General features: G+C 39.8%; 1 protein-coding gene across 40 annotated transcripts in view; it reads right to left on the bottom strand.

The window, feature by feature from the left end:
• Positions 1-27,969, bottom strand: part of adgrl2a (adhesion G protein-coupled receptor L2a) — a 222,131-nt gene that overhangs the window by 31,651 nt on the left and 162,511 nt on the right. For 28 of the 40 annotated variants that reach the window (XR_004947738.1, XR_004947739.1, XR_004947735.1 and 25 more), the window contains 7 exons: positions 27,395-27,409; positions 25,504-26,304; positions 7,791-8,087; positions 7,096-7,199; positions 4,469-4,654; positions 3,164-3,202; positions 196-379 (listed from right to left, as the gene is read on the bottom strand). Coding sequence is in view for 35 of the 40 variants with exons in the window: in XM_024278248.2 (XP_024134016.1) it covers positions 196-379; positions 3,164-3,202; positions 4,469-4,654; positions 7,096-7,199; positions 7,791-8,087; positions 25,504-26,304; positions 27,395-27,409 (1,626 nt within the window). In the remaining 5 variants the exon portion in view is untranslated. The remainder of the gene's footprint in view (positions 1-195; positions 380-3,163; positions 3,203-4,468; positions 4,655-7,095; positions 7,200-7,790; positions 8,088-25,503; positions 26,305-27,394; positions 27,410-27,969) is intronic. The other 12 variants (XM_024278274.2, XM_024278271.2, XM_036211487.1 and 9 more) reach the window with 4 other exon arrangements.

A 27,969-nucleotide genomic window follows, 5' to 3' on the forward strand; every position in this document is an offset into this window, starting at 1 on the left:
CTAATGCGAGTTGTTTTTCTTTTCCCTCGGGGTTTAAACGTTTATGATGAAAACAGCGTTGGTTTTTCAAGAGGCGGCCTTGCTTTCCCATCACAGAAATGACTCTTTCAATGAATGCAAAGTAATCAAATTAACTGAGCTTGCATCGATTTCAAAGTCTCGTCATTTCCACTTTCTGACTCAGGCTTTGCTTACTTATATTGTCTGCGGGGACCTTGACGATGGCGGGTTCCATGAGGTTGTCGGCGAGGACAAAGGCCCCTTCCTCCAGAGTATCCAGTAACATGGTGGCAGCGTGGGTCTGCTCGGTGCTGTTCATGTCCTGCCAGGACTTTAGGGCCTCCGGACGCAAAAGGTTGTCTACTGTGTCCACAATGGCCTGGCGTGGACACGAGAGAGACGAGCCAACCACAGCAACAAAAGAGATGGAAGATTACACAAGAATATTTATGATAACGGTGATTCCAGATATACAGCAACACATGCAATGAATGAAATCCTGTGCTGAAGCCTCACCTCTGGGGAATTTAAACAACAGGTGGCGGGTTATTCTGATTTATTTATGCTTTTATAAAGTATCAGACTAACACATTCTTATTCCCAACTCGTCATTTTTTAAATGCTGGCTGTTCTCATAAAATCAGGGGTCGGACATGGAGGTAACTTCGGGATGGGGCCGGTACCAGTACCCTTACCCAAGCCTGGTCCGGTTCTGGTACCGCATCCGACAAAACGGGGCATGAAGGCTGTCATTTTGTTAGACACAGTACTGGAGGCGGATGGAACCTCAGGTCGTGGCCGGTACTGGTACCATAACCCTGCGCTGTTCCCATTAAATGAGGGGTCTGGTTGTTTTGTCGTACATGGTACTAGACATGAACGGAACATTGGGATGCGGCCGGTACTGGTAACTTAACCCTAGCCTGGTCTGCATCTTGTATTGCGTCCGATAAAACGACCACAACCCTAATTTAATGGGAACAGCCACCAAGTCCCTTTTTGTTGGACACGGTACTGGACGTGGACAGAACCTTGAGATGCTGCCAGTACCCTAACCTGGTACCCCAACCCTAGCCTGGTCCAGGTCTTGCTTGTCCCCCTGGTCATCTGGTTGAAGCCCATGTGCTACACTATTCAAACATGTAGTTGTAGAGTTAGATAAGCTAACAGTCCTAGTAAATCGTCTGTCAGTCCTAGGATAGGATCTCTCCCTCATGTGGGGATCTCTCAGGCTCCTTCTTTTCCTTACCAGGAGGGAGGGTCTAAGAGCAGGGATAACCAGTTTTATTTAGTCTATTTAGTTTAGTAATTAGTTATTGTTTTTATTTTATGACCGACCTTCTGCTTCTGTAAAATTACCAGCATGAAGCCCAATGAGAGAATTGTTTTTGTGATATTGGGCTACATAAATAAAATTGAATTGAATTGGTACTTTGTCCAGAACCGCACCAATTCTTGTCCTGTACCGATCCAATTCTGGAACCAGTACCACATCCTGAACCAGTATCAATCTATGTCCAGTACTGGTATTAATCCGTGTCCAGTACTGATCCACGCCTGGTACCGATCAGTGTCCAGTACTGATCCGCATTTGGTACGGGGTTAAGGTTAGGGGTAGGGTACCTGTGCGGTCCACGTCCGGGTACTGGACCGATACCGATTTGTGCCCCAGAGGTTGAGGAGCTTTGATTTAATCGGAACGGTCAGCAAGTCAAAAAACGACGAGTTGGGGACACCCAAAACTGAGAATGAGAATGTGTTCATCAGACATAAACTCAGCACGAAAGTTTTCTAAATGACCTTGAAGGTGGAAACAACAAGTGGGGAAGAAAAGGCACATTAGCAATGACAGGGATACAGTTTCTTTTTCAAGGGCGTCGCATCAAGACAGACACTTTGCTGTGCATTGAGCCCATCAGGCCTGTCTGATAACAGGATATTAAGAGATGTCCTGATGAAAGAACCAACGGCTTTTCTCAATTAAAACTCTCTAATTGCTCAGCTCAATGTACAACTCTATGAGCAGTCGTTCAGTAACCCCCTCCCCTCTAAAAATAAAGCTTTAAAAAGGTCAGGGAAATGTGAATAACATACATCTCACTGGAGCCATTCAAAGGAGCTGAAGCCCCCAGCGGTTATAAGGCAGAGCATGACTTTGCGGGTTGGGGTCCATTGCAGGGAAATAATGTATCTAATCAACTAGTCAATGCTGGTGACTTTTGGTGGAAGGCACGAGGGGGGAGGCTGCAGCTAATGTGAGGTTGTGTCGAGTACAGCAGATGTCAGATACCGCTGACTCAGCAAACCCTGCCCTCGTGCTGTCATTAGCTCGATAAATGTTGTGATTTACATCGATGCAGCTTCACCCGCGCGCCAAAAGAAGGAGCTCATCTTTTGCTAAACAATTTCCTATTTATTTATTTGTCTCCTTCTTTGTTTGGTCGGGCTAATTAACTCGATCCATTTTAACACCCTCCCAAAGGACAGATTGAGAGGGATGCACTGGGGACAGGTGAAGGACGGTGACGTCCCTGACACAAGAGGGAGATTTGAGGACAAAATACTTCATTGTGCGAACAAACGAGACATAAAAAAGAAACGATTGCATTTATTTTTACCTTGAATGCAGTAAAGGACCAAGTGTGTTCCCTTAACAAAGACAATGTCCTAATGTAACACATCTGAGCATGTGCGATTGAAAAGCGTCTGATGTTATGCTGAGCAAAAAGCAAAACCTTTGCAACAAAGCAGTAAATCCCAGATCAAACGAATAATGAGAGGGACGTAAGAACAGGATGTTTGCTGGAGTTGCGTTGTTAGGCATCCAGGCGTGCACTCTTGAGCAAACACAATAAACACACAACAGGAAATGCAGAACAAATGACAAAATGAACCATAATGTGCCTGTGATTGAACAGAAAAAATAGACATACCCAAAAAAAATAAAAAAAGCCACCTCACTAATCGGAGGTGACTTCTCTTTGACTTAGAGAGCAAACGGGTATGGCTGTGTGTCAAAAAAAAAACACAGGAAGCACAGGAAGGAAGGAGTACATGACAGTGCATAAGATACATGCTGCTGGGGTGGAGCTGGGCACGAGCAGCTGTGTAAGGATAGAAGGGACAGCAGCAAGCAGAGCGGGCAGAAGCATTGCTTCAGTACCTTCATGTACGCTCTGCATGTCCTTTCTCTCTTTTGAAGCTTTTTATCAGAAAAGGAGGAGAAAACAAAACAGAGACAAGTAATTTGCACATATTTGTAGGTGTGCATATGTACAAACGGTCCAATCTCAGAGTATGATACGAATAAGTCTATGAATACGAGTCATTAACCCTTTAACACTGGAGCTCCAGTGTTTATGTTCTTTGATTTATTGAATTTTTTAATTGTAAACATGATCAACGTAATTCCAGTAGATTTAGCCGCTTTTCTCCTTCAGAATCTACTGGAATTACGTTGATCGTGTTAACGGTTAAAAACTTAGAGCATGTCACTGGCGACGCCTCAGGTGTTAAAGGGTTAAAGTCCCACTCCAGTCTTTTTTTATTAAAAAAATCTGTGTGATTTAGACCTAATTATTGGTCAATCGTGGTGTTTTATTGTAAAAAAATTGGTTATATTTTGAAAATTAACCTGATTTTCTCATGTATCTTGATGTAACTTCCTGCCAGAATTGACGCAGATTGCTTGCGGCAAAATAGCCCAGACGGCGAAACGATCTGCTGCACAGTGTGAGTCGTCCGCGGAGGACCGCGGCGCTCCGCGCCTGATGCAACACCATAGGTTAACAAGGGTGCCTCTGTTCCACGTCCAGTGTAAACCAGGCGTAAGCCTGCATATATTTCCCATCATGCCTTTGTTTACACTCTCTCCTACTAGCTTACAGCCCCTCACAACCTATACAATACCGGTACAACAACAATGGCGAGCAATATCGGAGATTCCAGAAGTAAAGTTTTGAGCCAGATTCCAGCTCAGACGAGGAAAACGTTTATGGATCTATTTGTCCACAAAGTGCATCCATCGGAATGGAGCAGAGTTTAAACGTATGAACCACAAGCTTTTCAAACTGTATTTTTTTGTTTGCTCCGGATTCATCATGATTTGAATAAAGAAAAACACAGAAATGCAATTTTAATCTTCATTTTCTTCATATATGTCCTCCATCAAGTAAAAAAAAAAAAAACGAAATTTTCATTGGAGTGGGACTTTAATAATATGTCTTACTATTTTCTATTTTCTATCAATAAAGTCAGAAGGAGCTCAGTAATCTAAACCACCGACTTTCTATAGAAATAATGTCAAAAAGAACACAAGGTAGTCTCGACATGACCACAAAAAAAAACAAACAAAAAAAAATCACGTCATGCAGCTTCCCTTATATTGCTTTATGTATTTTTTTTAATATAAACAAGTACAGTTTTAATCATTTTTTTCTTCGAAAGGCTTTTTGGCAATTGTAATTACCTTGTTGAAGCTCCGCCCCGCCGAATCCTTCTCGCTGGGTCTGAGCTCCTGCAGCTGAGCATCCAGGATGTCGACCAGCTGCTCCATCAGGCGCACCGAGGAGCTGACGTCCCCGGCATATATGGGCCCTTTGGTGTGCTTGGCTAACTCGTTGGCTAAGTTAGCAGCATTTTCTCCATTGCGGATCTGAAGGAAGGAGATTTACATCAAACTTTTATTGATCCCACCACAGGGAAATTATTTAATGATGAGATGGGGGGAAAAAAGGGACAAGAGACACACTTAAAAAAAGGAATTACATTTATTTTATGATGTCTACCAGTCATGCTGCCTCAGCAGAGTGACCGGCATCATCAAAGACAGCACCCATCCGGCCTCGCCCCGTTCAACCTACTGCCCTCCGGCAGACGTTACCGGTCCATCAGGACAAAAACCACCAGACTGAGAAAAAGCTTTTTCCCACAAGTAGTCGCTTTATTGAACCCCTACAAAAACAAGTCATACCTCACTCGATGACACCATTCACACTCTCTATCCTCTTTGGAAGATTTTTTTTTATATTTATTTTAAATTATATTTGGTCAAACTCTATTTCTTTTATTGCATCGTTACACACCGATTTCTTTACTTCAGTTGTTTTCAGCCTCAAGCTGCTCTAATTGTGTTGTAATTCACTATTGTAGTGACAATAAAAGCGATTCTGATTCTTTAATGTAATACAACAACCTAATTAAGAGAAAGAGCATCAAAAAAAAAAAAAAAAGGTCCCAAATAAACCAAAAATTAAGCCAACGAATTATTAAAGACTTAAAGTCCGCCTCCAATCATTTTTTGATCTATTTTAAAGCGTTTCCAGGGGGGCAGGACTGTTAGCCTGCCTTCATTTCCCATCATCTCTTCAACTACACTCTCTCTCACTAGCTTACAGCCCACACAACCCCAATCTAACATTACAACATAAATGGCATATTGGAACTATCAAGCTGTACAGTATTGAGCCAGATGTCAGCTCAGATTACACATTCACATTCCCATGTCCTCACATATCGACGTTTGGTCAAGAACCCCTCCATGTCTCTTTTTGACATTTTGGGGGTCCCCAACTTGTCATTTTTTGACGTGCTGGCTGTTCGTAAAATCAAGGGTCTGCAACCTTCAGGACATAGTATCTGATGTAGTATCAGATGTAGTACTGGACGTAGTATTGGACGTAGAATCAGAGGTATTATCAGAGGTAGTACGGGATGTAGTATCGTACGTAGTATTGATGTAGTATCGGACGTAGTATCGAACGTAGTATTGGACGTTGTATCGGAGGTAGTACTGGTTGTAGTATTGGACGGAGTATCGGACGTAGTATCGGACGTAGTATTGGAAATAGTATCAGACGTTGTACTGGACGTAGTATCGGACGCAGTACTGGACATAGCATTGGACGTAGAACGTAGTATCAGATGTAGTATTGGACGTAGTATCAGACGTAGTATTGGGCGTAGTATCAGACGTACTACTGGACGTAGTGTTAGACGTAGTATCGGACGTCGTATCGAACATAGTATCGAACGTAGTATTGGATGCTGTATCGGACGTGGACTGGTCCTCAGGATGCAACCGGTACCAGTACCCTAACCCAGTGCCAGTACCTAACCCGGCACTGGACGCGATACTGAACGCGGTACCAGATGTGGTACCAGATCCGACCCAGTACCAGACGTGGTACGCAACGCAAACTGTGCCAGAACATGGTACTGGACACCAAACGGTCCCAGGTTAGGGTACCAATATTTGGTTATTAAAGAAAAGGTGAGAACCAAGCCCTCAATCAGAGGGCAGGATCAGAGTAACACTCCATACCAGTCCCCCCAGGTACCAGGCTTCCAGGTCCACCCCATTCCAAGTAGTAAAATTAAATAAGCCTTTTTTCGGGGAGTCATCCAGTGGTCGTGGGGTTTAAGTTTAGGGCTCTTTTTTAGGGGAGATGTTCTAATTAGGATTAGGGCTTAGGCCCCTGGAGTTAAGGTTAGGAAAAGGGGTCCCTGGGGGATATTGGTTTAAGTGCTGGAGCCATTGGTCCAGCATGGAGGAGGCTGTGCGGTTGGACCAAAGGATTTTGTCCTTTAATATTTGAAGTCATCTTTAAGCATCATACAGGTAATCATACAGGTGCGCTCCACGTCCCAGTACTGGACCGGCTCTGGTTCATGGCCCAAAGGTTGGGGACCCGTAATTTAACGGAAACAGCCAGCACGTCAAAAAAAGGCGATTTGGGGACAACCAAAACGTACAGTTTTGATGTGGAGGGGTCCTTAACCAATGGATCTATTGATCGGCATCAGAGTGGAGCGGAGATGTTTTACAGCTACTTTTCTTTCAACTTCTGATTTGAGATAATGTGTATAAAGAAATACTCAAAAATGCAATTTAAAGTTAATTTGCTTTTTATATATCCTTTATCATGAGAAAAATACTAAAAAAAAACATGCTAAAAACACCAAAAAAATGATTTTCATTCGAGTGGATCTTTAAATTTAGAGCTACAATGGTTTTTGTGTCCCTTCCACAAGTTTAAAACTAAGACGTTCCACTTCTGTGGAGTAGAACAAAAACACTGTTCAAACAGAACAAACCTTCTGGGCCACTTGGTTGACCCAGTGAGAGGTGCAGTTGCTGAGATCAGGGCCCTTTGGGTGCCAATCCCCCGTAGAAAGAACACATAAATAAGAAGCTGTGCCTAGAACACAAAAGAAAAACAAGAAAACTTAGATTCTTTTGTGCACTCAAAGTAATTTAGAAAACAAGAAAGGACAAGACTGAAAAATTAAACTGTAGGCAAGCAACAAACAGCATGTAAATTCATCAAAATGTGCTACATGAACAAACCAAACAGTGTGAATAGAAATATCTGCCAAACATTGTCCACAATTTACCTTGAAATTGTTGAAGTCTGTAAACAAACACCAATCACCAGATTCATTTAGATGGAATTGAATCTAGAAATATAGTTTTTACACCTGGTGCCTGTGTTTGCAGCTAAGAGGCAGCAGGTTTTATTGTTTGGTGTTGTTTATTTTCTTTTTTTATTTTCTCGATCAGCTCTGTGTCTGATGACGTTTGATCACGGCGAGTGCACTCGTCCACATCACTCTCTTCATAATCAAAAATAACTACCATCATCGCCATCATGAATCGTCTTCATTGATTGTCTGATATAAGTGCTATTTGTTGATCATACAAATAAATAAGAGTGTCAATCAGATCAAACAAATTTAGGCATCTTGTCTGGAGATGCTTCAGCTCACAGCCGAGGTGGAGCCTTGTTTACCTCGCGTCCCCTTAGGACAAGGCCGCTCCACGAGCATGCCCCTCTGGGTCTGAGGCCACATGATTTCTCTTTTCTCCGCAGCCTTGCAGAAGCGCTCCGGCAGAGGGAAGGACTCCAGCACGGGAGGCGAGGTCGTTTGTGGAATGGCGGGAGGCGGCCGCGGCGCTCCCCTGCTGCCTTCTCTCTGCACGGTTGTGGTGGTGGTGTTGGCCACACCCCAGTGCAGTGTGGTTGTTGTGGAGGTGGTTGTTGTTCTCTGCGACTGAAGAGATGTGGTTACTTCTGACAGCGGCGGTGCTGCGTAGACAAAAAGAGGTTAAGAGTCGTCAACATTTAGCGGAGCGGCTTAGCGTGGAGAAGCTGAGTGCTGCCACGATTCCTGTGAAAATGCAGAAGGTTCTTTGACCTGTGGTTTACATTGAGGCCAGCTCATTAGTGTCCCACTCACTCGTCTATATCTCGTTACTTGAACAGGGTTTGGAAGTTTGACCCTCCGATAGTTGGACGTCGTGTATCGCTGACCCCTTACAATAAAATACTTATATCAAAGAACCCAGTTGGTTAAATTCCTGCTAAGTGCTCGTGCAACAAGCATATGTGCTTTCTCTTTGACTAAAGATTATCCAAGCCGCTCAGTCTGAGGCGAACGAAACAATAATTACACTAACATCCTCGTGTCTGGCAATCATTCTTGCCTGGGAGATTCTGATTAAATTCCACTGCAGACCTGTATGGATAGCCATGGTGCCTGCACATTTATTCTACAGTTGTTTCTCCCAACAAGTCATACTCTGATAAAACAGGTATGCTGTAACTCATGCAACGCCCGGGGCAAAAACAATACGTCTCCGTCTCAAGAAAAAGGAAAAACAGTGCACTCCTTACATTTAACATGAGCCACTAAGGAAAAACTACAGCAACATTTTTTTTGTTTTTTTATGAGATACATGAGAGGAGTGTGAGTAATACTGTTATTACATTTCAGAAAGTCAAACATAGGGGAGTTTCAGAGATGAAATCATGATAAACGCAAACTTTTTTTTTGGAAAATAAATCCACTCCACACCAGCAAATGTTAAAAGTAACTCACCCTGGGAAAAAAAAGAAGAAGAAGGGGAAAAATGTGAGGTGAATTTAACAGGATAAGCTACATCAATCAAAGTAGCTCTGATTGGAATGCGATGTGCATACTGAATCTAATCGTTTTTGAGTACTCTGATTTCCTCCATTGGGCTGCCTGTAGAGCATGCAGAGAATGTGAAGAGGTGCCGTTACACTGCTCGAGTAAAACACAGTTATTCTCAGCAGTGCAGCCTGCGGGAAAGAAAAAAAAAAAAAGAAAAACGACAGAAAGAGAACGACAAGCGGGACTCAGAGATAGATGCAGGACAAAGCACATGCGGGAGGTGGTGAAAAATCCAGAAGACGATGACAAGGAGACTCGAAAAGCAGCGGGACCCGTCTGAAGAGTGAGAGGACAGTTTCTGTCTTCGGGTGGACTGGAAGAGATGCAGACAGACCCCAGGCGACAACACCTCCATATCTGTTTCCTCCATTGGATAATAGGTCTGGCTGATAGCAAACCCACAACTCTCCCCAGCACACACGCACAACTGTTACTATCAGTGTAGGCCCCACGGTGTGGATGAAAGGCTTCAGCACAGTTGAGCTAAAGAGAAATCGCCTTTGAGGCTGCCTGCTACCTGTGGCGAATTAGGCTCTATTGACCAGAGGAGATGACTCTGTGTGCTCCCTCCTGTTGTGGGCAAAAAGAATTACACACACACACATGCGCATGAGACATGACAGTGTACACAGCTGACTGTCTGTTGTGACACTGGGCTGAAGGGAGATTTGCCTGGCTGGCTGCATCCTTCTTTCCCTCCTTGCTTCCTTAAACTCAACAGTTTTCCTCGTCGCCGTGGCGGCGGCTGAGACCCGAACTCTGCTCCCTCAGCTGCTCCGGTGAAAATGCCTATCCTGCAATAATAGCTTTCTAATCCTTCATCTTGTTTAACTAACTGAGAAGATTCCAAAAGGTTGAAGACAGATCATTTAAGTTAGCTGCCTTACCATGATTCAAAGGTCAGTGTTAAGTGCCTTCATTAAAAAAAAGAAGAGACGGAGCTCTGAAAAATGTCAGGTACAGGGAGGAAGCTGAAAAAGGGGGAAATTGTACTGAAAACCAAAGCTGTGTTCACACCAGACTCAGTAACTTGGATTCAAGCGACCAATCTTTTAATAGAAAGTCTATGTAAATGTTAATATATGTGTATTTCAGGCTTCCACGTTCATGCAAGTTTCTACACCCAATTTCGAGCTCCTCGTTCAAAATGTGTGGCCATTTGGTTTTGGTAGTGACTTATGGATTGCTATTCATCCATCGTCTTCCGCTCATCTGGGACTTAATGGGGCAGCAGTCTCAGCAAAGATGCCCAGACGTCCCTCTACCCGGCCACTTCCTCCAGATCCTCCAGGCGTTCCCAGCCCAGCTGAGAGACATAGTCTCTCTAGCGTGTCCTGGGTCTTCCCTGGGCACTCCCTCCAGTGGGACATGCCCGGAACACCACCCCGGGGAGGCGTCCAGGAGGCGTCCGGACCAGATGTCCGAGCCACCTCAACTGGCTCCGTTCAATATGGAGGAGCCACGGCTCTACTCCGAGCTCTCTGCTGGTGACCGAGCTTCTCACCCTATCTGTGAGGGAGCGCCCAGCCACCCTCCAGAGGAAACTCGTTTCAGTCGCTTGTAGTCGGGACCTCATTCTTTTGGCCATGACCCAGAGCTCATGACCATAGGTGAGTACAGGGACGAAGATCGACCGGTTAATTGAGAGCTTTGCTTTCTGGCTCACATCTCTCTTCACAACAATGGACCACTAAAGTGACGACATAACGGTGGACACGGCACCAATCTGTGTCCCTTTCAGTCATGGAAGTGCCAACCATTTGAAAATGAAACATGGGGAAGAGAAATAAAAAATTGGAATTTGTGCTCGAGTGGAATTCTGCAAAGTCTTTCATATATCGGAATACTGCCGTAATTTGCACTGCTTGCTAAATGCGCACTGCTAGCTAAAAGGACACTACTTCCTGAATGCGAGTTTAAAAATGAGCTTTTAAAGTACTCTTGAAGGCACGTCACATGTCCAGTGTGAACATATCTGATTTCTTTTTAAAGTTATAAAACTGGTGTTGTTATGTACTTTCTGAGCGCTAGCAGCTACCCGGTAAGGTAGTTGACCTGCAACTATTGATGACATCATCAAGAGTTAGTTACATCTGAATTTGAAGACCTTTTTTTTTCCATAACTCTCAGTTTAGGGGTAGAGAGAAGCTGTCGGGGTAGGGGGAGATGGATGGTCTTCTAAAAGCAACATTTTAGAGTTGGCTTAATACTTTTGCACACTACTTTAAACAAATATTTCACAAGAGTGGGTAAGTCTTTCATGACTGACTTAGTGTCCAATTATATCAAAAATATATAATATATTTTCTGTCCATTAATAAGGTACAGCATCAAAAACCTTCAAGGTCTCTTAACAATAAATTTAGGTAGAAAGACAGTTTCTGTCTTTTTGAAGCACCTTTTCATAGGATTCCCAAACTACTGTGGAACCTTTCAAGCGTCTCCTAAGTGTGGAGGTTAAGATTGCAGACTCCACAGAGGTGGTGTCGAGGGGTTGAGGGTTAGAATTCAGACAGAGGTAAAATGAAAACAAATCGCTGTTCAGCAACATGATTTAAGATAAAGCACTCACGACTACAGCCAATAAATCAAAGAGGCATGTGCTATAAAAAAGGACATCCCTTTGGCATTTCGGCTAACGACTGCATCTTGTTCCCACCTTCATTCAACAGGGCTTCAGTCACGCCTGGCTGATATGATGAGTTTAGTGCTGTTTGCAACATGAACAGTTAGTGTCTGGGAAAACAAAAGCGCTGTGCTGGCAGTGGCACAAATTCCTCGTCTAGGTCCAGTCTGCTGCTGCTGCAGCTGAATGCAGCCGTACCTGAAATAGCCCAATTAATGAGAACATCACAACACATTAAATAAAAGGGATAAAATAATCCTGTTGGGGGGGTTCAATGACATGTTTACGATGCAAAGTAATCCTCTTTTCTGTGTGAAAAAAGAGGCTAATGTGGATGTAGGCTACAGTCCTCAATTGAAATGTGCTCATAAACAAAGCTGCCTCTCTGACCGCTGCTGTTCTTATGTGGAATGTCAATCCATAATCCTGCCACCGACAAAATAATCCGATTACCTTTATGCTATAGCTTGTTTTTGATTTAATCCAATGAAAAGCTGTGAGTATTCAAGTCGAGGCTCCCCTCAGGTTGTTGTTTCAACACTCAAAGGTCTAGATCAGGGGTCCTTCCCCACACACTATCAGAAACGCCAATCGAGACATACGTAGAACGTGACTTTTTATTCTCTAACTGTAGTGATTCCCTTTTTCTTTATTTCTTCATTATTATTATTTTTCTTCTGTACGTTTTTTGGACGTCCATAGCTCTTCAGCTCTTTCAGCGATTAAAATATTCGGCTCTTTTTGGACGGTGTTGGCATTTACTAAGGATTACTAGGCTATTTAGCCACATGCTAGGCTAATTTAGGCTTTTTTTCAGTTTTTTAGGATCATTTAGGAATTTAGCTAATATGTTAGCTTTATGCTAGGATTTTTGGATAATTTTGACATTTTACCAGTTTTTTAGGCTAATTTAGCATTTAGCTAATATTTCAGCTTCATGCTAGCTTATTTTCTTGGCTAATTTAGGCCTTTTTCAGTTTTTTAGAAAAAATTTGAATTTAGCTAATATTTGAGCTTTGTGCTAGCAATTTTGGCTAAATTTGACGTGTTACCATTGTTTTAGGCTAATTTAGCATTTAGCTAATATTTCAGCTTCATGCTAGCTTATTTTCTTGGCTAATTTAGGCCTTTTTCAGTTTTTTAGGATAATTTAGAATTTAAGGTTTAAGGTTTTTTATTTGCCATGTATGTAACAATGTACATTGAAGCATATTGGAATTCTTGTGCTGAGCTCACAGGGTCACTGTTAGTGGGTTAAAGACTAGAGTTTCTGTACAAGTTTAGCTAATATTTGAGCTTTGTGCAAGCAATTTTGGCTAAATTTGACATTTCACCATTTATTTAGGCTAATTTGGCATTTAGCTAATATTTCAGCTTTTTTTTTTGCTAATTTAGGCTTTTTTCAGTTTTTTGGCTAATTTGGCATTTCACTAATATTTTAGCCTTATTTTAGCTGTTTTTGCTAAATTAGATATTTTACCTATTTTGTGGCTAATTTGCCATTTAGCTATTATTTCAGCTACATGTTAGTTGTTTTGGCTAATTTAGGCTTTTAATTTTTTCTAGGATAATTTAGAGTTAAGATAATACTTTAGTTCACGCTAACTGTTTTGGCAAAATTACACTATTTTTCTGCTTTTTGGGCTATTTGGCATTTCACTAATATTTCAGCCTTGTGCTAGCTGTTTTGGCTAAATTAGTCATTTTACCTTTTTTTTGGACTAATTTGCCATTTAGCCAATATTCCAGCCACATGCTAGCTGCTTTGGCTAATTTAGATTTTTTCCGTTTTTTAGGCTAATTTGGCATTTCGCTAATATTTTAGCTAGCTATCAGCTTCAGCGTTTTTAGCTTTTACCTTAAGCCATTTCAGCGAACAACCTCAGCGCTTTCAGCTATTAGCTTTAGTGTTTTGAGTTATCGATTTCAGCCTCTTCAGCTATCAGCACTAGCATCTTCCGCGGCCACATTCAGCTTGCAGCTTTCACACTAGCATTACTGCAGGTAATGCTATATATCTAGTTTTTAAAATGTTTTAGCATTATTTTTATATAAAGATTACAGAAATGAATTATTTAAAATTCGGCTATGCTTTCTTGAAAGACATAAATGTTTAAATTTAGACTGTGATTGTTACACTTTTTCTGTTAGACAACAAACCGACTCCGGCCCCAAATCAGAGAAGAAAACAGTTAAGTGGCCCTCACAAGAAAAAGTTTCAGGACCCCTGGTATAGATTGATTAATTTCTGATTTAAAAACAACAACGTGGAAACTTGTGTGACATGGCCAAATACTTCTCTTCTTTAACTTTCCTATGATTGACAAAAGTAGCAAGTTCCTCGTTCGGATTGTGCTGCAGGAAGCAGAACACGAGACTTGATTATAATATCTTTGCCGCTCTGAGCCCAAGGGGAAACTTCAATTATCTGTCACGGAGTGTGAGTGCAAAGACTGATATTCTCCAAAGCGCTGGTGATAGACAGGACAGACTTATTCATAACCTCCATGTGTGATTCAACACCCACTCATTGTTACGTTTCCCGGTTGTTATTTTTTTTTTCTTGGTTTGGAATCCTTGACAAGGACATGGGGGATGAAGAAGCAAGGCCCGTCAGGTCTGGTGAAGGCACATGCACAGGAGGAAACCATGAAAACCCAACAGCCGTCCTCACATGGAGTCAAAACGAGGCTACAGCAGGACTGAGTCTTCATGTCGGGGTGACAAATGGAAACCGACAGCATGCTTCTCTGTTATATTATGTTTAATGGCTTCACTTTCCGTCGACATCGCACGGCTGTTCATCAGGATAATGTTTCACACACATTATAAGGTGCTGTTTATCTTGCGATGGAGGAGGAAACGATGGGGGACACACATTTGGGATTTGTTTCAGACAATTTAACGCATAAAAAGTTAAAAGAATCATTTGATTTCCCACATGCCCTCCTCTCTCCTCGGCTCTTTCGTGGAATAATCTCATGATGATGTGAGACGGGGGGCTTCTTGGGAGAGTTACCTCTTTGTTCACATCTCTGTGGGAGAATTACTTTGTGCAAAAGGTAACAGACTCTTCTGTAGACCAAAATGTGGCCTCTTAGTGGTAATCACATGATAATGAAGGGGGAATAGCAAAAGTTAACGAGGCAATGGGACCTCAATCAATTCAAGGTCTGTTTCTGTCTTACAAAGGTGTTTGGCCTTTTGTAGGAAGACCTCGAGAAATCCCGTGAAGAGAAAATAAATGAGTAGACAATCGCTTTCTAGACATTTGACATAGATCACGGGTTAATGGAGTTAAGGTGTTGAACCGCTGCAAAAAGAAGAATTATTCTCTCTGCTAATGCTACTGAATTACTTATGTGTCATGCATAGATCTACTGTAATTCTATCCTTTCTAGATGCAGCCTCGCATCCAAGTTCATATGGAAATGGAGCTGTTTTTGAATATGCAGTCTTGTGATGATTTAACACATTTGTGATACATTTCAATATCCACCAATTACGACGACGACACAAAGGAAATTGGATTACACGTCTTTCACTCTGTGCCGCCTTTTGCCGGGAACACAATGTATGATTGCCAGCGTGCCAGCAATAAATGTGAAGAAAGCTTGAGTGAAAAGTCACATAATTTCCCATGAGCCTGGCGCTTTTGAAGTGCATTGAGTGTACACCTTTATGTTAGGAAACAAAACCTAATAGCTGGATTATGTTATTTACTGCTGTTTCCAGTACAAATGCATGGATTCACGTGGACAGGGGAAAGCAAAGCGATGAAAGAATAAACACATGTATGTACGTGCAAAAGGATCCTTGAGCACAGGAAGCAGCAGCTGCCAGACTACTACTGCCCGCTTTATTTTCTTTCTCCGACTTGCAGTTTTTTTTTTTTTCTTTTTATACAGTACGTGCCTCAAATTTCAAATGTTAACTCCAAGCGTGCCGAGCAGACTGAAATGTCGTGCTGTGCAGACATGAAGGTAGTCACTCACAGCTCTGGTTTGAGAGGGCTCAAATGTATAATGCAAACTCAACTTACATGCATGCTAAGTAGCATCAACCCACGCCAGGCCCGCACAGAGGGACAATAATTCAGCTGAGTGAAATAAATTCCCCTCAATTTGTCAGGGCTTAGATGGGGGCCTTTTGTGAAGGTGCAGTAAGAATTATTTTAATTTCACTTATTTCACCGTCTGATCAAACAAGAGACCTGTTGGCTCCAAGTCGGAATCTATTCAAGCCCTTCGTCTTATGCAAACAAACTCAAATTGTAACATCGGGTTTTCTGCTGCCAGCATGCTTCACTGGATATTATTTAGCCACAGTCAATACAGTAGTGTAATTTAAGCTTTCAGGAATTCCAATAAAAATGATAACTAGTGTCTTGGGATCATGGGAAAACATTGTGTGAAATGGCCTTTCTTATCTGGTCCTGACAACTGGCTGCAGTGTCTTACACAGAGAGAACACGGTCCGATTTCAGAGGAAACATGGGACCAGCTGACCTCATTTACTGCGTAACCTTTAGTAGTTCAAGAACTGGATGTTTAGGCTTCATGCGACAACTTGATCCCGAACACATCCAGACAAAGTCTCGTTTGATCTTTTTTATGAACCCAGATAAATTCCTCTTTTATATCATCACAGAGAATCAGAGCAGAAGGATCTTGATAGTGATTTCACAACGTGGGAGGAGAGTGAATGGAAAGAGAGTGGTCTTACATCCAGAACAACCTACCAAAGCACAAACTGTATCCAAGTTTAAATGAGATGGCTCAGAAAATCTATAATCTTGAAGGAAATTTATAAATAGAGCAAATCCTGGAGTAAAATTTACTTTGAACAAAATAAGTCTGTCCAATTTTTTTTTCTTTGATTCTCCATGTGGCTCAGAAATATTAGCTAAATTTGCGTGTTAACAATTTCAAATGTTTTTGTGCAAACTCTAAGTTGAAAAACTAAATCAATAAAAAAGGTTAGAGAAAAAAAATGTGATCTGCAGAACAGTTCCAGACCCCTTTTTTTAGAAGTTACAACAAAGCAGAGCGATTATGAATTTCCATGTCCGTGATGACCATCCAAGTCCAAATGTGTTTTTAGTTTCCCACGAGGCAGAGCTCAAAATTTAATTAAATCTAGTCATTTAGAGAGCGATGCTCCCACCAGGCATTGTTTAAGCAGTCCAGCCTTGGCTTTAGCATGAATCCAGGGCAGGAGCTTAAGGGAGCATTTATTAAAAAATAACTTCCTAAATAGAAAAAGCAACAGAAACAGAGCAGAAAGAGATATAAATAAACGTCATTTATCTTCTATTGTTTTTATTTGTTTATTATTATTGCTGAATGTAAATGTATTTTCCAATTAAGAAAAAAGTCAGAAAAAAGTAAGTAATTACATTTTTTCCATTTTTTCCTGAGAAAAACTGAAAAAATACTTTATTTTTGGTATACCGTGATATATATTGTTCTTGTGATATAAAATAATTTATATCGTGATATATAATTTTTTTCCATATCGCCCAACACTAATGTGACATAAAGTAAAAGTTCCCCTCTCCTACCTCGTAGTGTGACTTATCTGGGTGTAACGTCGGTCAAACGGGTCAAATCTGCAATTTTCCTTTAACTTTTTATTTTTATTTATTCAGCAGAGGGTTTTAGCCAAAGCAGCTCAAAAAGACAAACATTACAAGTCATTCTGTAGTAAAGTAAAGCCATGGAAAAAATGTTTCTGCCTAAAAAAATATGTCAAAAGTTGTGCTATAATGTCATTATCTTTACCTTAAGTGGATTGAAAGATACAAATCCGATCACGCTTTTAGCATTTCTTGCGTATTGATAATGTAGCAGATATTTTTTCAAAAAACATTGGGTATTCCAAAAAAATTTGGATGGACGAGTATAAAAAAATCCTCAGGTGTCAACATTTCTAATGTCACTTTAAATCCAAAAACATCACTACTATTCCTAAAAATACATAAAAGAATGTTTTTATACATTTTATTAAAGTATTAATTTGGAACTGTCGAAACAAAAAAAAGCTATAAAATGATTTTAAGGTCAATCAAAAACTTCTGCTTTACAATTATAATAAGCTCCACTAAGATTACGTTATAGAGCATAGAATCATTCTGCAGGTCTGCATTATTTAGTTTTTATGGGAAGTTTGATGGTTGTTACTTTTGTTCCTTTTCCCTTTTTCTTGATGTTTTTAAATATTTCAAAGGAGTTTCTGTATTTTTTATTTTTTCACAGATTGCTGTAGAGCACAAAAACAAGGTTGTGAGTGCAAGAGTCTATAGAAGAAACATTGTGACTGAAGTACGTAGGATGGGTCAATATATCGGTGCCAGTATCGGTATCGTACTGATACTAAAAAAATCCACCAATGTTGTTCTGACTGTTTTAAGATACTCTTTATTTATTGACATGGATACTGGTTCCTAATTGATCATTGGCTCTGGAAAGTTTATGATTTACAGTTACGTCTAATAGTCAGTAAATAATCTGAATATTTTCAGATATATTTTTAAAGTGATAAATTTCCTAAGAGATCCTTTGCTGTACGTTGAAAAAGGTCAAGTACAATGCGATTGTACGGTAAAATAAAAGCTGCATTTCTTATAAAGAAACAAAAAGCAAGACACTTAAATATCGGTATCAGCAAATATTGGCAATCGGTTATCGGTATCGGCTGGAAAAATTGATGTTAGCCTTAGTGTAGTAGCTTAAATTCTGTTATCAGCAAATATTGGCAAATATCAGCTATCGGTTATCAGCATCGGCCAGAAAAACTGATATCAGCCTCGTTGTATTAGCAGCAGAAATAATGGCTTAAATATCAGTATCGGCAAACACAGGCAAATGTCGGCTATCGGTATCGGCCAGAAAAATTGATATCGGCCTCAATGTATTAGCTGCGAAATAACAACTTAAATACTGTTATCAGCAAATATCGATTATCGGCATCAGCTGGAAAAATTAATATCAGCTTTAGTGTATTAGCTGTAAAAAAAAAAAAAAAAAAAAAAAAAAAAAAAACAGTTAAATTTCGGTGTTGGCAAATATAGAGAAATAGCGGCTATCGGTATCGGCTGGAAAAATGGATATCGGCCTAAATGTATTAGCTGCGAAATAACATCTTAAATATTGGTATGGGCAAATATTGGCATTTATCAGCTTTCAGTTATTGATGTTGGCTAAAAAAATGATATTTTCCTTAATGTATTAGCTGTGAAATAACAGCTTTTTCAGCCAAACTAATGCAGGCTGTTTAATAATAACTTCAAATCATTTTTGGGAATAATCTGGACTAATATGGATTATAACAATCATAAATAATAAAGTTTGATGTTAATACTTTTTCTGTAGAGCTTTTGTGAGGTCCTCAGGTGTGGAGAGAGTTGTTGCTTAAGTCAACCTCCATGTAAGTGTTGAAGGAGTCAGGTAGGAATCATTTTGGTGCCTATTAGCGAAGTGTATATTGATAAATCTGTGAGAGGTAAAGGCCTCTTGGGCGTCTGCTTATGCATATGAGTCGCATGTAACTGTAGGAGCCGAACATTTTTGCATTGCAAAGCACTTTCAGAAAATACAAACTATGGGGTGTTTGACCACACGCGGAGTTTGTAAGCTAATTGGCGGATCATGTTAGACAGCTGTAGCTCATAATTTTGAACAAATTGAGCCGCGTTGTGTACCCATTGGCAAATTTGTTTGCTTTTCTTGATTGAAATTTGAGCGATACAAGAGGGGTGTTGATTTGTGTGGTTGTTAACTCGGGTTGTGCAGCACTTACAGCTTTTGGTCCAGAGAGCTGTTTTGCAGATAAATAAAATACATATTGTCTTATTAAGGTAGCCTCAGAGAGTTTCTGTGCATGAATTTGGTCAAAAATAAATTTTGGTAAGTGGTTTGAAGGTGAAAAAAAAATGTCTAGAAGTGGGCCCTTGGTGAGATTTGTCAGGAAATGCCTCATTTAAGTCATTTTCTCAGCAACAAAAAAAGTGTTTTTTTATGAGCTCTTATATGGCAAAAGGAAAACACGCACAAAGCCATGGTTAAATGAGTGGATTATGGGGCTGCTAGTCAAAGCCAACAGAAGGGACTTAGTGACCCATTTAATGCCCACTTTCAAAGGAGCTGCAGTTCTGGACGCGGCCCATCCACTCTTGTATAATCCTACATGAGATGATCTTGTCTCTACATGAGAAATGTTATTGGAGTTGACGGGAACCCAACTGTCTGTCACACACTCTCTTAACTTCCCTTTGATGGGTTTTTTTTTTTTTTTTTTTTGCATTTAATGTTGAAACAAATCAAGTAATTTACAGTACTTGTCTGGGCACTTAGGAAAAAACAGAGGAGGAGAAGCGGCGCTGTGCATCGGCAAACGCGTACATCAATGTCTCTCTCAACAATTACACTGCTTACTCATCCTGTGCATGCTTTGAAATTTACTTGGGGAAAACGTGAAAGAAAAAACAGCTTCTTTCAGGACAAGTAATGAATGAAGCGTGAACAATCCGGCTTTCCAAAACAAGGTTGTGAGCTTTGAAACGTTTCATTAGTCGGGCCTTGGTAATGAAAGCACTGTTCAACCTTAAAATCACAAGGAGTTTATCAAACAAATGTTGCGAGGTTTAAGTTTTTTTTAAGATTTTTCTTGTTTATTTTCACTTGCCTTGAATGGTTTTGGCTTTTATTTGCTAATCAAAGCCGCTGCTTTGTGTTAAATAGTTATCCTGAGTTTATTTAAGAGCTTGTTACTGCCAGATGTTTTCGTAGTTTCTTTGAAATATTTAGGCTACTTATTAAATTCATATTCTATTACATATCTGGCAGCTGTATTTGGGTTCTCAAACCACAAATTTAGACACATTTTAAGGTTTAAATTTTTTAAAATGAACGGTATTTCTTTGTGTTGTTGCAATTATTTAAAGAACCACTCTGATTATCTATTTTCAAAATGGTCTTTCCATTATAATTATGCTGTTTTAGGTCAAAATCAAATAATCGGTGACATTTTCTTAGATAAAGTTGTGGGCGAGATTGTTACAGAGCAATGCCGCCCCCCTTCCCCTTCTACTGAGAGCTCCCTGCATGTTGTAATTTTGTTTAATGGAGACATTCTTTTTGTTTTTGTTACACATTTTTCTTAGTTTGCTTTTAAGTTACGCTCCTTGAATCCTTTAGACACACTGGAAAGAAGACACCCTCTTCCGCCAGCTTACAGCCCCTCACACCCCAACCCACATTACCAAGTTGCAAAAATGGCGAGCAATTTTGGATATGCCAGCTCAGACGTGGAAAATGAAGGCGTCTACAAGTGCATCCAAAATCATAGACAGTATATAGAGAGAACTGGGCTGGTCATCCCCTAACATTTCCAATAGATTCATTTAGAAAAATAAACAGATATTAAACAGTCATTCTGTTTGTCAGAATAACCATTCTTGCTCTGGGCGCTCTTTTTAACATGTTCTTGCTAAATTAAACTTTTTTTCATGATATTTCTTTTGTCGTGGCACATTATTAGAGTTATAAACTGGCCAATCAGATGCCTCGATAATAGTGGGTAGTCCCCACTGGCCCCACCTCAAATGTTCAAAGGATTTTATTGACAGATTTTTGGACCAATCGCTGCTTACTAACGCCGTCTGGTCCAAAATTGGGCGATACCGTACCACGGAAAAATGGCAACAATGGAAACAGCCTTGTTTGTCCATCTCTGTTCATGTCAATGATTCAAATGGAGCAGAGCAAGGAGCTTGTGGTCTGCCACTGTGTTTACAGCCTTTTTCAAACTGGATTTTTTTTCTGCTCCTCATTCACAACAATTTGAGCTAGAAAAGATGCATTACCTGTGCTAATGCTAATGTGAATGCGTTTAGCTGAATGTGGATGTGAAGATGCTGAAGCTGTTTGTTGAAGATGCTGAGGAAATTAACCTTAATGTCTGTATCATGCCCTGAACTTTCTGATGGTTTGATGCCAAACCTGCATAATGTGCAGAAAGTGCAGAAGAATTTGAAAAATGTCTTGAAAAATCAAGAAAATTGCAAACAATTTTAAAAAATTGCAAAAACTGCTTAAAATGTTTAAATACCAAAGGTATTAACATGAATGTCCTCAATGTGCAAAACATTTTGAAATAAATATTGCATAGGTTTAATAGTGCACAAAAAAATTGAAAGACTGTTGTCAAAAAGATCGCAAAAATTGCAAAATATTTTAAAATGCGTAAAAGATATGAATAGTAAAAGTACAAGCATAAATGTACCAAACGTTTTGATAGAAAACTTGCATAATTTGCAGAAAGTGCAAATATATTTGAAGAATTACGAGAAAAAAAAATGCAAAATTGGGGTAAAATTTCACTAAATGCGCATGAATGTCCTCAACACGCTGGATATTTTGATTGCAGAATTTTTTTAAATTTGAAAAAATTCCCATTCATTTTCAATGGGACTAAAAAAATCTAATAAATTGCATAAAATCTTAAACAACTTAAAATGTACGAATACCAAAAGTAAAAGCAAGAATGCTAATTTTCCTAATGTATGTCCTCCATTAACAGGAAAAAAAACAAAAAATCTGTCATTAAAACATGTTTCTTTCAAATAAATAAAGTTTTAATACAATTAAAGCTGCATTTTTAAACGTGTTTACCATAAAAGTATATAAGGACATCAATAGAGTTTCTACATGTGTGTGCCCTAAGCCTTTGCGCATGCTTTAGTAAATTTGACTTTGAGACAGACTAAAACGTCTTTCCATTTTTATCATCACTCCAAAAGCATTCCGCTTTTACCAAAAGAGAAAGCATTCTTGATAGTTTGTTTCAGTGCTCGGTGAAGCATCTAAAGAAACTGGCATCAAGATATCAGGGAGAGGGCGTTCGGTGACAGCCGAAAAAAGTGCCATCATTTATGTGTCAACATCAGCCAAGTGGGAGGACAAGTTTATTGACATCCTGATGATCATCCTGGACCGTTTTCCCTTTCTCTCATCGACTTAAGCTCCACATACATTAGTCAGCAGCAGGGCCAGACTCTTGTCTCATTTGTCAAGAAAAGAGAAGAGATTTCTTGTTGACATTAAAATAAGTGTTTGCTCCAAAGACCAAACTCAGTACGTCAGGTAGTTTGTGATTTCTAACAAATAGGGAAGGAAGTTGGATGCTGGTATTATTACTGTGCAGAATGTTTTCTATGTTCACAAATTATTAGATTAAGGAGCTATTAAAATAAAAATCATTTAAACCATCTGAAAAATGGCCTGAATCCATATTTCCAGAGCTAAAAATAATCAATTTGTCTTAGCTCATAATTTATCTGTTGTAAAGGAAACATTGCTTTTCTCTTTTTGCTTTAATACAAAATAAACACTTTGATTATTATGAGTTATATGGTTTTCTGTAAGCGTTGTAGATAGAGCTGGGTATCAATTATAATTTCTGGAATCGATTCCAATTTTTTTAGACTCTTTCTCAATTCAATTCAATTTTGAGTCTACAAATTTGGACACATTTGTTTATAAATACATTAATAATCTACTATATGTTTTGAATATATTTATATTAATCTGATACAGTTCATTCACAGTAAAATGTATTCGTGAAATATTGAGATTGTTAATATCATACAATGTAACATAGATTCTATAAAAGAGAAATTCCAACAAAAATGTTCAGATCATTAACATTGTAACATATATCAAAGTCAAGGCCCAGGGGCCAGATCCGGCCCTCCAGGTAGTTATATTCGGCCCTCCGGATTTCTTTTATTGTTATTAATGGCCAGATGTTATCTTGCGCTTATGTATTTATTTACTAACTTGTATAATTATGACAAAAACATTTTTATGGAGAGTAAAATACTGAAAGTTATCTAAGGTTTGAGTTGATTTATTCTGAAGTAATATTCCTGCCTTTTTATTATTCATAATAATTTTAAAAAGTTACAGTTTTAAAGTTTTAAAATTAGCAGTCTGCTAGCTTTTTGGACTATTTTGGCATTTACTAAGATTTTTTTAGGCTATTTTGAAGTTCAGCTAATACTTTATCTACATGCTAGCTGTTTTGGCTAATTTAGGTTTTTTTCCAGTTTTTAAATCCATTTTGGAGTTTAGGTTAATTTGGCATTTAGCTAATATTCTAGCCAGCTATCAGCTCCAGCCATTTTTGGGTATGAGCTTCAATGATTTGAGCTGAAAAAAATAGCTAAATAGCTAAATATCTAAATAGCCTAAAAACTTGAAAAAAAGCCTAAATTAGCCAAAACAGCTAGCATGTAGCTGAAATATTAGCTATCAGCTTCGATGTTTTTAGCTATCAATTTAATCGTCTTCAGCTAACAGCATTAGCATCTTCAGCAGACAAATTCAGCTTACAGGATTCACACTAGCATTATCACAGGTGATGCTATATATCTAGTTCATAATTATGTTAAATAGTTAAAGTTGTAGTTTTAGAGTCTTCAATAAATGTTTATCCCATTCGGCCCTAAGGTGTGTTTTGGATTTTGGCCCCTCGCGTGATTAAGATTGTCACCCCCTGTTGTAAACATTGTTCTGCTTCTCCTGGAGGGCGTTTCACTTTGGCCACTAGGTGGCGATTGCGTTATGGCAGTATACCTTATTCCAAAAGAAGAAGACAGTATGAGCAAAAACAGTGTTTTAGACCACAAATAGTTACTTAATAGTTACTTTAAAAAATACTTCCTGTGAGTTTATAAAGATGTTTATTTTGTCAGCAATGTGTGTTTAGGTCGACTAAGCGTTAGCATTAGCCGTCCTATGGAAAATTTCATTCAACGTTAGCATCGAGCTAGCGCACTTTAGCTTTATGTGCTAAATCAATCCATGTTTTTATGAATTGATTATTGATCTGTTAAGTTAAAATTGACTCAAATCGATTTTATCAACCCAGTTCTAATCTAAAGTACTAACATTTTAGATTTTGCAGTAATTCATATACATTTTACTTCTTGCAATCCTGGACTTTTCATCACAGCCTCATACTAATGCAGCTCTACTAGCTGAACCCAATTTACCCGCCTTAGCCCATGTATTATCGATACCAAAGTGAACAACACATTAATAAATATTGAGCTCCAGGGTAATCTGTGGAAAAGTTGCTTGACCTCTGTGGCTCATCACCGACTGCGCTGAGATTTAGTCAGGACAGAGGACTCAGGGTGTGGAGGGGATTACAATAATTAGAGTTATTATATTCTCAGTGCCAGAGCTATCGCAGGTCTAGGCCAGACTCTGCATTACCTCTTGAGTGTTAAATTAAAAACACATGCGGCTGACGTGACCCCGGATGATTGATCTTTCTACCGTTTGTACGTGGTAGAAAGAGCAAAAGATCCTAGAAACCTCCGGTTTTAGCAGACGAAGTTCAGAGTCGGAGCATCAGTCGGGGGATGATTGAACTTCGCCCCAGGTCAGACTTTGCACCTATCCAAGCATGTATGTTTCCAGACACCAGATTATATTCGTCTGTCTCCCTGTCTTCTCACACTGGAAAGAAGACAGAGCAGTGGCCCCCTGGAGCCTCAGTGCGAGGTACTGAGAGAAAGCAGAGAAATGGTAAACCTCCTCAAATCCCCTAGTTACTGATCCCTTATGCTGCAGCAACTGGCTTTGAAGTGTTGTTTACCAGAGAGCCTGCGCTTACTTCACCCCACAAGATGTTTCCAGCTTCCCATAACATATCTACCACATATTAGATTCTAAATTAAAAATCACTCAGCTGTGACACCTGACACAAAGATGGAGGATACCAAAGGAATAACAAAGTGAACTTGACAGCAACTAAAATCACCTTTTGGGCAAAGAGAGAAAAGAAAAGTGAGAATATTGTCTGCATGGGAATTGCATGTCCAATCTTACCATGAGCTGGATCGGGTGGGCCAAACTCCAAGTTGTATCTCAGAATGTAGAAGTTATTCCAAACATAGAGCTGGTTATCTCTGGGATTATAATCCACAGCTGCAATGTACTGGTACTGGTTGGGAAAGTGGATATCAACGTATTCCCCATGGTTTAGTTTGGTGTTGTAAATATAATCGATCAGGCTCTTGCTGACCTCGCTTTCATTGTCTTCATAGGTGGAGCGGACCACATAGAGTACTCCACAGACCATGAAGGCATTGGAGGCTGAGCGTTTGTCGTAGGTGGTCTCCCACGTGGCCTCGAATCGTAGCGTGTAGGGGTTGAGTTGGCTGATCACCATCATGCCGTTGTTCTGCTCTGTGGCGTAGATCACCCAAAGCCCGTTCTCATCCACCGCCAGGTCAATGTCTGTTTTACCTCCCCACTTGTACGGCGAAGTGTCGTGGTAGTTGGCATTATTGATGATCGCTTCACCGCTTTTAATTCGAGTTCGGAGGTCAAACTTCACAATGTTGCGCGTGCGCTCCTTGTTGAAAAACACAGCACCGTCATAGACTACAAATCCCGTCCCGTCCACGCGGTGCGGTAGTTTGTAGGTGATCGTTTGTCGAGAATTCTGGAAGTCATCCAGGGAGGAATACTCGATTAGAGTGTCTGTTCTGTAAGGAGTCCACGGCATGAAGTAGATCTTGTCGCCAGCTTGCAACGGGTCTTTACACCAGGCCCCAGCTTGTTGCTCCGCTTCAAACAGAAAGGAAGGATCACCGACAGCTTTCAGAGTCCCGGGACAAAGAAAAACTAGTAATGGGAGAAGAGTAGAATGAGAAACAGACAAGATTAAAATGTGATGTATGAAACTTTAAAAAAAAAGAAATGTATTACAGGTACAATCCCTAGCGTCTTCATTTTGTTTTATAGGTTGTCCAATCAAAGTGAGGACAATCGCATCTTAATGAGTGGCCAAAACACAACTTTCAAATACAGCCAATATTCACAAGCTTGAGTAAGAATTTCGTTTTGTGCATAGAAAGAAAATGAATCAATCAAAAAGTTATTAAGCATAATGTCAAAGTATATGAAGTAGTCTGAAAAACAAAGGAAATTGGCACCTCAGACATAAACTGTTGAATAGAAAACAAAGGAAAGGAGAACATAATAAAAACAAAACTTAAAAAAGTATTGGTCCTGTAAACAAACGAAAATAAATAATAATGCAGCCAACTAAAGTCACTCGGCAACAGACGAGAGAGGTTATGAGAGAGGAGTCAGAGAAATCAGCAAAATGTGTGTGTGTCTCGGTTACAGCACCTTTCTACAGTCTTATACCAGAGAAACTTGTCGTTATGGAGGGGTGCAAATGTTACAACCATTAGCATTTAAGAGCTCTTTCTTTCTTGAGGTGTTTTGGTTGTTGCTTTGAGGTATAGGAGGAACCAACACAGACAAGAGAAGCAAGTGGTCAGATGAGAGGAATGGAAAGAAGAAGTGGTGGAGGTGGTGAGAGGAGAAAAGACAGTTGAAAGAAATAGCTTGAAACGAGGGCCAAGAAACATTGTTACCATGGCATGCTATGGGAAAGGGTTTGAAAGCCAGGCAATATGAGATTCTGCTGAGTAGCAAAAGCATCAAGGGAGAATGAGAAGAGGATGTCCCTATGGACTGCAGCCAATACACCCCCATTTAGATCGTTTGGCTGCTTGTGCTGTCTTTTTTTACGGCCAGTCTTACTTCCCTTGTAGATCTACACTGGCTGTTAATGTGACATTTGGGGTGTTCGGAAAGGAAACGTCTGCAATGTGTTTGTAGAGGCCACCATGGGAAAATAGGTAATTTACAACCAGATGCCACAAAACAAGGAGCTAGGGTTTGGATCGTGTCTGTTATTTACCTTTTTGCTCCACTTCTATTTTAAGCGTTGGACGAGAGAATGAAAGGGGGGTCCAAGGGAAAAAAAAGAGATTAATATGAATTAACTGTCATCGCTATGATCACAAATGCAGCAACATGTTATGAAACATGAAAAAAAGACGGGTACACCTAATAAAGCAGGAAAGTTGTGAGAAAAGATGAGACAGAACTGTTAAGGTCCTGTAGTTAGAAAGGGGGTTAGATTAGCACATGAAACATGGTCGGCTCACAATCACGGTGATGATTATTCGGCTAAATTTGACTGTCACCACTGGTTTGTATCACAGTGATGGATGGATTTTATTCTCTAACAAAACATTAATGTGCAGAATTACTGATTGAATTTGTTTTGATGCATAAATTCTTCATATAAAAGACATTTTTATTGACGTGTGTCACAACAATTTAGACAGAACACAATAATTCATCCTATAGATATCAAATATACTTAAAGGCTGCTGATTAAATGCTTGCTTTCTATGTTTCAAAGTCTTCAATGTACAAATTTGTGGGTTTTTTAATCCATCCATCACCACAAACCATGAAAAATATTGT

The sequence above is a fragment of the Oryzias melastigma genome, linkage group LG4 (assembly GCF_002922805.2).
Source record: "Oryzias melastigma strain HK-1 linkage group LG4, ASM292280v2, whole genome shotgun sequence".
Classification (NCBI taxonomy): domain Eukaryota; kingdom Metazoa; phylum Chordata; class Actinopteri; order Beloniformes; family Adrianichthyidae; genus Oryzias; species Oryzias melastigma.